General features: G+C 39.0%; 1 protein-coding gene across 1 annotated transcript; it reads left to right on the top strand.

Moving 5' to 3' along the window:
• Window positions 1-503: 503 nt before the first annotated feature.
• On the top strand, window positions 504-4,754 carry BTG1 (BTG anti-proliferation factor 1). The gene is made up of 2 exons (XM_081957421.1): window positions 504-975; window positions 3,428-4,754. The coding sequence occupies exons 1-2, from the start codon at window positions 828-830 to the stop codon at window positions 3,790-3,792; spliced, it is 513 nt and encodes a 170-aa protein (XP_081813547.1). The 5' UTR covers window positions 504-827; the 3' UTR covers window positions 3,793-4,754.
• Window positions 4,755-12,036: the final 7,282 nt, after the last annotated feature.

Consider the following 12,036-nt stretch of genomic DNA (forward strand, 5'->3'; position numbering starts at 1 on the left):
CAGCGAGATCTGAATGAAAGGAGGGGGGGGGGAGATCAGTCGATAGCAGGATCAACAAAAGCCGTTTGCATTTTTTTTTACCCTTTGAGTAAGATAAACGTGATCCTCCCGTCTTTCCCAACCTTGTTATGCATCGTATTAAACAAAACATAAATCACTTGGACGTGCGCGAGCGCCAGCCAGCAAGCGCGAGCTGCTATTGCAGTCCCTGAACGTCTTTCTACAGTACGAGACGTTCCATTCTCAAGCGGCGGCCGCTGCTGTTGCTGCCGCCGCCGCCGCCGCTGCTATTTTCCAGCCCCGCTCAACGAACAAACCCAAGGCTCGCTCTCTCGCTTCCTCTCCCACTTCCAGTTCTATTTGTTTACAATCAGATGACATCACTTCTCCCCGTGCCCCTCCGTTCCAACAAGACGTCACAATGGTGCGATCGCCCGATTGGCTAGGACGGGATCCCGGCCCCTTTTCAAGCGCCATTGCCAACCTGGCCGCGGTTATAAAAAGCGCTGCACGGAGAAGCTCTTCCTTCGTTGTTTGGTAGGAGATGATTGCTGGCCCGCTGGATCTGGTAGTTCCTGGCACTGCCGCCTGACTACGTCAGAGGGTGGCGGCTCAACAGAAGGAGGAGTGGGCGCCCCTCCTGAATTGAGTCTTCTGAAAAGATCGCCTCCTCCTCCCTCGACTTGTTTTCCTCTCTCTCTCTCTCTCTCTTTCTCTCTCTCTCTCTCGTCCCCACCGCTCGGTTCCTCTTCGGCGGCCCTGAGCGCGCGCCCCGAACACTCTTGGTCAACCACCGGAGCTGGCTGCCTCTCGCCCCCTCCGCCTCCATGCATCCCGCCCTTTATACCCGGGCCAACATGATACGTGAGATCGCCGCCGCTGTGAACTTCATCTCCAAGTTCCTGCGCACCAACGGGCTGATGAACGAGCGGCAGCTTCAAACGTTCAGTCAGAACCTGCAGGAGCTGCTGGCAGGTAAGGCGGGGGGTGGGGGAGAGAAGGTGTTCAGATTTCCCGTCTCCTTCCGGCTAGTATGGGGGTGGGGGAGGCAGCAACGACCGCATAGCTGCTGTCCTTGTAGAGCAGTCCTTCCCGCTCCCCCCCCGCCTCCCGGGCCGCGTGATCCCTCCGATCTTGTTTATCAACGTAATATTTCAGCCTTCCCCCGACTAACTGCCCTCCATAACTGTTGGGGGCTAAAGGTCCCATGATATCCAGCATTGGCACTGGGCAATTGGTGGAGAAAGGCTGCAGTGTTGGGAAGAAGGGAAGGTAAATGATGTGTAAGCTGGTTGCATGATTTGGACGTTTCGTGGGAATAACAACAGCCTTCCAAACGGCTTCAGGAAACGAACGAGACCTTTGTGTTTTGTACAAGTCTAGGAAGCAGCTATTTTATCACTTTAGCCCACCGTGGTCTAAATATATTACAGTGGGTTATTGCCGTACTTCCCTTTGGTTCTGGTTTTGCTCAGTGCTTGCGTATGCAACGGGGGATTTTTCACTGGTATATTACCCCTTGCGTGTCTGGAAAGTCCCTTTAGCTGCCTTCAGTTCCTCTTTCCTTTCTTGGTGTTTATACACAAAGCTCACATTGCCTAGGCTGGCATACAGACCGACATGTCAATCATACTTTTTAAGTTCTGACTATAAAGTCTTTACACCCCTCCCAATTTTTCTGTAGGGTTTTGTGTATGAAAAGGAGCAAAGTAAATTTGGGTGGCATTTTGAACTCATTTAAGATACATGGCCTTTTCTCATTCTGCCTAGATGCAAGTAACTGCTAAGCTGTAATATCTGTTAAACTGTATGTCTCATGCATTCTCGGGAAGAGCTCTATTTACCATTTTCAACTGCTTGAGACTGGAGGAGTGCAGAACAGCCGTTCTTGAGATTTTGCCTAAAGGCTTGGGGGGCGGGAGATGCATTTTTTTTCCACATCTGTTTTCCTTTCCTCTTCCTCCATTAGCTTAGAGAAGAATATATTAAATGCACCTATCTGGTACGGTAGCAAATATTTTTCATACCTTTCGGGAAGGCAGAGGGAATTATTTAATAAGCTTGGACTATTAATCTGTTAATTGAAAATAAAGATTACATTAGTTTCTTCTTTGAGCTATAGCAGCATCTGAGTCTCCCTCTTCATTGTGGGGGATAGATTAGTACAGTACAGCTTAATCACAAGCCAGGCAATTTGTTTTCTTTCTAACATGACTTAAGAAGTTGTAGTAATTCAGTCTCTGGAGTGCCATTCTGTACACCTAGTAACATTACTAATATAGTTTTAAGTACGTGCTACATAGTAATGATGAAATACTGTATTATTGAATATTTTTTTCTGTTGTGAATCTTAAAAGGTGTTGTCACCTGTAAAGAGCCTGGTAAATGAAGTATTAAGCAAAAATATTAAGATTTTAAGTATTAGCAACAGAGAAAAGGTATCTCAAAACGTGTTCCTTATGTTCTGAAAATATTACTGAGTGTAATTATTTCAAAGATTGGTTTGGAAATACTAGTTTTGGGAATATTTTTATTAGTACTGGAAGATTTAAGTTACATTTTTGTACTACTGTACTACATGAAGAATCTTCTACAAATGCTCTTCGGTAGAGACGGGGGTATGCTAATCCATGTTGAAGTAAACACATGGGAATTGTGTGTATGTGCAGTCTGAACAAAGCATTAACACTGTGAAGTCTGTTTTTAATATCTTAACCCAACTGATCTCAGGTGGCCATTCTCCCCCCCCCCCCAAGGTAAACCACTTCTAAAGCTATACAAAACTATCTTGCAAGGGGAAAAACATCTAAATTTGTTTTACATAATATATCATTCACATGGTATTTTGAATAGCACTTTATTTAGCACATCAAGTTGATTGGTGCTGATCATAACATTTCATACATGCACTTTCGTAATAGTTTGTGTATAATGTAATGTGAGAAGGTGCCATTAAGATAATGGTTCTAAACACATGTGGAAATAAATGTCTGACTTTGATAAGAAGCTCTTAAAGAGATTTCGAGGCATAGTCTTTCATTGTGATAGGCCTTTCTATATGCAAACATGAATTTATTCTTGAAATTAATTGACAGAAGCTTTATATAGAAAAAAATGATTCAATAGCTCACAGTATATTTTTGCTAAAGTTAGCATTATTTTTCCGGCTATCAAGTTAATATACTGTTCTGTTTCCCCCCCACTACCAGTTCTATTGTCTTATGCACTGGATAACAATTTCTATACACCTAGGCGGCTGTAAGGGTTATAAGAGCAGTGGTCCAAGTAATTATTGCTAAGAAAAGTTGTCAGCCCTAAAAGTAAACATACCTCGTCTATCATTGAAGCATTAGAAAAGAATGATTCCTGTTTCTGAACTTGTGTGAAGAGCTAAGTGTGATGTTTATTACTCTTTTCTATTTTGTAGAACATTATAAACACCACTGGTTCCCTGACAAGCCATGCAAAGGATCAGGCTATCGCTGCATCCGTATCAACCATAAGATGGATCCCCTGATTGGGAAAGCAGCACACCGGATTGGACTTAGCAGCCAGGAACTGTTTCGGCTCCTGCCAAGTGAACTTACTCTCTGGGTTGACCCGTATGAAGTATCCTATCGTATTGGAGAAGATGGCTCGATCTGTGTGCTGTATGAAGCCGCACCAGCAGGAGCAAGCCAAAGTAACACCAGCATGCAAATGGTAGACAGTCGAATAAGCTGTAAGGAAGAACTCCTCTTGGGCAGAACCAGCCCCTCAAAGAGCTACAATATGATGACTGTATCAGGTTAAGATAATAGCCTGTGGATGGATCATCATAGAATGGATGGATAAATTTGGTTTTTACTTTGGGTGGGCTCCTCTGGGGATGGATTACGGAATTTAAACCATGTCACAGCTGTGAAGACCTGGCACAACATAGAATGGTAAACTTGATTTGATAAAGGCAGTGCCATAGTTTCGACAGTACCTTTCAGTGATTTAATAGCCTGTGAGTATAGATGATTGCTTTATTTCCTAATGCCTGAAGTTGACCCAGATAGGCTGCAGTTTTCTCCCAGACGTTTTGCTTAATTTTTCTTCTTTTTTTTAAAAAAAAATGCACACACACATTTTCAATCTAAGTCTATAGCTATAAAATTGTTTCCTGCATTAAGTGTTGCAGAAGGAATTTGCACTATACATTTTTAAAGTTACCATTTTTGGCAGCTCAGTAATAGGACTTGTTATAAACATGGTAATACTGGAAATTTTATTCATCCAGACTTTTACCTAGCACTTAACAATATGTATAAACTGTACATAAGTCACACTTAGTGGCCATGAACTGGGGGAAATGGTTCGGTTGCTGTTTTGTATTGGCCTTCAAGGTAGTAAGTGAGTAAGCTGTGCTATGCCAACAGGCTAAATAGAGACCATTTAAAGACACTGTCTGAACTGTGGTGTATTTTACCAGCCAGCTATCTGTACATTTGCTAGCTTGTAGTTTTCTAAGACTGAGTAAACCTCTTATTTTTAGAAAGTGGAGGTCTGGTTTGTAATTTCCTTGTACTCAATTGGTAAAAGTCTTTTCCACAAACCACCATCTATTTTGTGAACTTTGTTAGTCATCTTTTTTTGGGTAAATTATGAACTGGTGTAAATTTGTACAGTTCATGTATATTGATTGTGGCAAAGTTGTACAGATTTCTATATTTTGGATGAGAAACTTTTCTTCTCTCTATAATAAATCATTTCCTATCTTGGCATTTTAATTTAATCTCTTGTCATGCTTGCATAGGATTAGTTAAAACTATTTTTAATCCCAGTTAATGCATTATAAAAGATAAGCATGGAGGGCAGATGCAGGGAAAAACATGATCATTACAGATGGACGAAGAAGACCGTTGGAGTGTGAATGTTTGAGAACACACACAAGGTTTCACTTTAATTTTTAATATTATTCAAAATTAATCATAATGTGGAGACAATGCACAAGTCTATTAATTCCTGAATACGTGGAAACTTTGCTGAAGTGACTTCCAACAAACAAGAATTACGACCAAATCCAGAGGATTAATGTTTATATGGTTGCCTGATGAACAAGGATAGCAAGTCAAGGTGGTTCAACTAATCCACCATTTAAAAACATAAGAAAAGTAATAAAAAACAAAAAAAAATCTTTTTTCTGACTTGACGGATACCTTGCTCAGTTGGTATTTGCTAAAAACCAATGTTGCACAGCCCTTAGGAGCAAGTTAACCGCTCAACAGAAAAGTTTGATTTCTTTCAATTCTTCAATCACAAGATTCCTTTAGAGATCATAAGATGACATTCAGCAAAAGGTATGTATACTTTTCCTTCCTGATTTAAAAATTTGAATTTAGGCCCATGGAAGTTAATTGAGCTTCTGTTCAGTAAAACTGGATAGGAATGGCTTGAAAGCTTGAATTTATAACTGCAGCTTGGTAGTAGGTTCTTCACTGCTGCCTTCAATCAAAAGTTTCCCAATGTAAGAAATTCCCACATACCACAATTGTGATCTGACTACTGAAGGGCTAGAAGGTATAAGAGAGATTGACATTGCATACCTTGCCCATTCAAGACTGCTGTGCAACCTCTTGATGAAATTATAGCTTTATAACTTGCAAAATACCTAAAGTTAACATTCCTATTAATGTTTAAGGAAGGCCTATTAAAAATACATATTAGGTTCTGTAAGCTAATGTTCTTAGCCTGTTAACCTCCAGCTATGCTAATATGCAATTTCCAGAATACCCCACTCTGCATGGCCTTTACAGTTGTAGCAAACTCATTCTTAGCATACTGTATTTGGAAAGTACAAGCTTTAGGAAGACTGTGGTATGCAGTGAGATAAATTGACTGCTGGTAGTTTCCACTCCCTTGACCCTAGGTTGGTGGAAATGTGGGAAGGGGCATCAACTTGCATAACCTATCTCCAATGAGCAACACATTTGGGGGAGGCTTGAATTTGTGAAATGAATTTCAGCTGTATTCTATAGCTTAGGCTAGGAATTAATCTTGCTTGTATGAGTCAAATGAAAAGAACATACCAACGTCTGTGGTTTAAACTTGAGTGTAGGAGTGTTATAGAAGCTAGGCCAAGGAAAATCGTTCATCTAAGCACTACATAAATGGATTCAAAATGTTCAAAGTACATCAGAAGCACAGTTCAAAACTACTTCCTGAAATACGTTTGGATTTGTGGCACTTTACATTCAAGAGCTTTTGTACCCCCAATTTCACATAAAGCTATTTGAGTCGTGCTAAACAAAATACACAGTGCTTAGGGGTAGCACAATGTTATATAGTGTAACACTGATGTTAAAGTCAAGCAAAACTGCTCGCAGTACTTATTCTTACAAAGACATTGTCTTGAAGTGTCACTCATTAAGTATAGACCACCCTTAGGATGAAGTAGTTTCTTTTAAATTCGAAACGTATTATATCCCAAACATAGAACTTACACAACCAAGCCTTTGTTCACTTCCTCCTTGGTGAATGCATACTTAAATTATCCAAACAATAACAACAACCCTCGTTTGTCTAACATCCTACCTACCCCACCTAATTCAAAAGTAGTCCCTCCCCCATCTATTGACTTCAGTTGCTAAGCAGGTTAAAAAAAAAACCTATGTTTTTACTTTGGAACAAGACAGTGCTAGTTCTAACCTTAAGGCTTTTTCAAAGTGATTGTACTGTTGCGGTCATACATCAGCAGAACGCACAGTCCCTTTAGAGAAAAAAAGCAACACTCGAGGTTGTTTTCAGAGTGGTTTCCTGTGACTCTAAAACAGCCTTTCTTTTTCATACTTGAAAGATCTGCAGATGTAGCTTGGTCGATCAAGTACTCTTCTATTTGTTTTCTGCTCGGAACCTATAACTCTTGCGCTCATGACGTCACTTCAAGACATTTATAAACAAAATACAATAATGTGCTGTTAGGTTGTCTGCTTCTGCCAAGTGGCTTCTACATTTGCTGCAGGAGGCTGACAAGAGAGGCTGAATTTGAGTTAACTTCCCTTTTTCTAGAAACCAAGCCTTAAGACATCTTACCAGCAGGATCAAGGCAGTTTTTTTTTTTAAAGTGCTTGATCACTTTGGGAGTTATATAGGGAAGGACCATATAGCACCAGATTGTTAATACCCAGAAGATGGGAGCCAGAGTGAGAAATGTCACTATTGTTAACTTATCTTTGGACTGAACATTGGCAGAGTGTGAATCCAAGTGTTACAAGTTGCAAAATTGCAGTCATACATTGACAGCAAAAGACCAGACAATTTTTTTAAAAAAAAGTTGCAAAATTCACAAATAAGGCAGAAATGAAATCCGTTCCACCCAGCTTCAGCTACTGTCTTATCATAGCCCCAAGTCGTAACTAGACTAACAGCTTCTGTAATATGGAGGATGGTTATTCAGTGATCTTCAGAAATCTTAATATGTTTTAAACAGCTAAGAGTCTGAATGTTCTTATGAACACTTCTAAGGTATTCAAAGATTCTTTACTGAAAGTAAGTACCCATGTAACATTATCAGGCATTGCCTAATAGCAATAGTAGGAAGCTTTGTGTTCTCCAGATGCTTTCGATTTCACTGACATAAGACCCAATCAATCTGTGGCAAGGGATTATAGGAGTTGTAATTCAGACAACAAATCTCTATTTTTTAGCAGTACTTCTATTAAAAAATGTTAGTATTTCCAATGTGACACTTATTTTTTTCAATAAGTAATTAGAAGGAAAAATGTTTGGAATTTTTTGCCTTCTCAAACAGCCTAAGTTGGCTTAAAAATATGGAAGTACCAAAATTTTATTTGGAACTCACTCTACTGTCTAAACAATCTATGGCCAAAATGGTGGAATCTTTTTATCTCACTTCTTACTATGTCTTAAAGTGCCACCCTCCTGATATATCAAGTTGCAGCTTCCTAGTCATAATCAGGGTAAACTTGCTTCCTCGAGATGATAGGAGTTGCAATCCAGCCCATTGTAAGGCTCCAGATTGGAAAGGAAACCTTAAAGCAGGGGTGTCCAAACTTGGCAACTTTAAGACTTGTGGACTTCAACTCCCAGAATTCCCCAGCCAGCAGCTGGCTGGGGAATTCTGGGAGTTGAAGTCCACAAGTCTTAAAGTTGCCAAGTTTGGACACCCCTGCCTTAAAGCATGAATTGCTTGTCCAACTGTTTGCAAATTAGACCAGGATCTTGAAAACATTAAAGACTTGCAGTAAATAATTCTATTGCAGTATCTTACTTGTATTAGTTTTATTATCATGTTTATTTGTGGCATGTTTCCACATTGGCCTATGCCATGCCATGCTTGTTTGTTTTTGGATTAATGTAATGTGAACCAAGCCAATATTGCTTGTTCAACAAATATTTAAGAAACCTGGCCTAATTACAGATGTGAAAGCAACTTCATCACAGGTGGGTTGTTCCCAGTTTGGCCCGGATTGGGCAAACCAGTAGTAGCATTGGTGGGAGGCTCCGCCCACCTACATGCGCAAAAACAACACGTGTGCGTGCATGCAAACACGCCCGAACTGGTAATAAAAAAATTGGCAACCCACTACTGACCTTCATCTATAGACAAACTCTGACGTTCCAGCATGAAGCAAGCAGTTGAATTATTTAGCAATTTTCAGTTAAACTGCAGTGGCCTTTGATTTTCACTGCTAGCATTCCAGTGGTGATTTGCTGCTGCTTATAAGGACGGATGACTGCTAGAATGAGATAGTTTCAAGTGAATTTATGTATGTTTGTATTTACATAAATATACCGCTAATGGAACTATCAAGAGAACTGAGGTGTCTGAAGGCCTTAATATTATTTACACAATTATGAGTCATCTCTTCCACAAATTGGTTTTCAACATTATTTTGTTTCAAAACAAAATATACTGGATTTGTTTTACCTATATAAAACATTTGTTTTAATTTGTCTAGTTTTGAAGTAAACTGCCCAAATCCATGTTTTTTTTAGAAAGATCATATTTTAGGGTTCTAGTGAATTCCTTTATATTTTTATAATACTCTTGTCTTCTGTGTAGAAGTGTTTTTTTTTTTAAGGGCCAATCTTTCCCTGAGAAACATTTCAAACCGTCAATCTCTTCTTATCATAAGAGCCTTGGGGTGTTGGCGGTGGGGGGGGGGGAGTTGGGGATGGTGTAATAAGTTAAAACATGTTGAAGGATCAACAGTTTGCTGTAAATAATTGACTAACCTGAATGTGCAGATTAGCTATCTCAGTCTGTATTGTGGAGACAACTTTATGATGTATTTTGTAATTCAAATAACATTAATTCTAAGACAAAGCATGGCTCAATTTTTATTTTAAAAAACCTTTTCAAATGGATTTTAGATAAATCAAATATTATTTTGCATATATTTTTAATAATACTTCCAGTTAACTTCCTTTATGGAAGATTATGTGCCACTGGGTTGGTACTGACTTTAACTACTGCACAGATAAATGTTCTCCATGAACATGGAGTAAAACCTTCATTTTAAAAATAGTGTAAATGATATCTTTATATAGCAGTGGTCCCCCAACCTTCTGGCTTCATGGACCGGCAGCAGTAGCAGCAGGGAATGGTTTCATGTGCCCAACACATACGCTCCCGCGCATGTGCAAATGAAGCTTCATTCACTCACCCATCACTCGTGTGGCCTGGCTCCCAATGAACCATGGCCTGGGATTAGGGAGCCCCTGTTATAGAGAACATTTCACTGGGACTGTAGTTCATACCTGCCTGTTCTATAAAGTGTCTTATTAGTTAATTACATTGCATGTCATACAGACTTTTATGTATGAAATGTGGCCTTTAAAGAATAGCTGAGGTTATTAAAATAGCTTTCAACCAGAGGTGGTGTTCAGCCAGTTCTCTCTGGTTTGGGTGGTAGTGGCGGTTACGGAAGGCTGATTTAATGCACAAGCACTGCGCATGCGCAGAAGGTGATGTGCATGCGCAGACAAGTGCACTCACATTTGTGAACCGGTAGAGAAGGTAAGTGAATCCCACCTCTGCTTTCAACCTATAGGCATGAAGGATCTTAAATTAATCCAAGAGTTTATAATAAAAAAATGAATATGAATATTATAAAGAGTTTCCTTCAACCCAGAGAACTACCAGTATGTTGAATTATAACTCCCAGGTTTCCAAGTTCCATGTCCCATACTGTCTGGGAAATGGGTAAGAGTGAGCATTGAAAAATCATCACTATGTTTCCATTCAGATGAAAGTAAGATTAAAAACAAACATTGAGACAATAGCTTAAAGTTCCAAAATTTAGGGGAATTGATTATAAAGTAGCTGAATTCTAATTTCCCCTTTTGAAACTATTAGCAAAAGTTCAAGTCTAATTTTTTTTAAAGCATAGAATGTGATAGATAGAAACTAAAAGCAGCTAAATACCAAGTTCAGAATATTTTTCTGCAGCTTGTAGCAAAAGATTGCAGAGATGAATGGCTAAAAGAAAAATATATATTTCCAATTTTGGAGATTTTGGCAGAAACTTGTCACATAGTACATCTGATATCTGAATGGTGTAAAGGGTATCTGAATAATTATATTAATCAACTACTTTTTAAATATCATCAAACTGGATTTACTCTTCTCTTTAGAATGTTTATAGGGAAAGTAGGTAGTCAAGCTTTACAAACAAGGCACTATGTGGTTTACCTGCTTTGTTTTATGGACAGATTGGGATTTGATAGTCAAATTGGCATGTGATATTGCTATGCATTGGCAAATGGTATTGCTAGTCAAAGAGATGTGACTAAATATAATTGCATCCATACAATCTTAAATCCGTGTTTAAAATCCATGTTTGTTTTAGTCATTTGGTTTATAGTTGGGCTTATTCCCAGGAGCACATCTCTTCCAACTCTCTTTTCCTCAGAACATCTCAGTGCAATAAATAGCCTGGGGAAAAAAATGACTCAGCCCAAGCCATTCATTGATCTTCTACAGCTGAAAGCAGATTTTTAATCTTTTTAATTCTAGGTCAACAATTACTGTAGGCCAATTCCAAAGTAACTATATCAATCCCCAGTAGAGCTTAAATCATTACATTATCTATCAGATAGATCTTAATTTGAATATTTTTAGTCTCCTTCCTCTTTTAGGCTACTGAATAAGCAGATTCCATGCCAGCTGCAACTATCAAGAGCTTGTACATTTTTTGATGATCCTTGAAAGCTGATCTCAGGTCAAAAATATATATATTTGTAATAAAATTCTTCCATTTTTTCTTAATCATACAGCATTACCTTTAAAGCCTGTTCTTTAATTTCATTGTGGGCTTTTTAGTGCTTTCTGAATTTAATTGTTTTCTTGAAGACATTTCATTGCCCAACTAGGTAACATCACCAGTGCTAGAAGGGAGTGGAGTTTGCCTTGCCTTTTCTGCAAGAAAACAACCAAGCTCAGAGTTTCCAGTAGATAAAGTTCTCTTCTTTTAAGTGAGGAGATATTTTTTCAAATATACCTATGATATTACATCAGAGATGTCAAACTGGCGGCCCATGGGCCAGTTGTGTCCCTTGAAGGCCATGGGAGAATGATGTTCCAGAAAGAGGGAACCACCATGGAGAAGGCCATTTTTCTGGGTCTCCCTATGGGATAAGACCCACAACAGATGTATCTCCCTAAGGAATAGGACCTGCAACATTTTGATTGTTTTATACATATTTGGAATTTAGACATGCTATTTTGTATGTATTTTATGTGCTCCAGAATCATGACAAACAACCTCAAAAAGCTGTCATGGAAGCTATATCCAAGACTTGATGCTCTAGAATCTTAGGGAAATAAGTGTGGAATAGCTGTGCCTCATCTCTTTCAGTTACTGAAAAAGGCATACTATTTCACTTATTTTTTCATTCAGTTATCCCCCATGCTCTCATTTATAAGCCCTATCATATAGCTAGATTTGTTCTACCTTAATACTTCTCTTCAGTGGCACATTAACAAATCAAAGTTTCAAAAAATGCCTCAATAAATCTTGGTTTGGAATAATTGATGGGTAACCAGCT

The sequence above is a fragment of the Natrix helvetica genome (genome assembly GCF_964273705.1).
Source record: "Natrix helvetica genome assembly, chromosome: 6".
NCBI lineage: Eukaryota > Metazoa > Chordata > Lepidosauria > Squamata > Natricidae > Natrix > Natrix helvetica.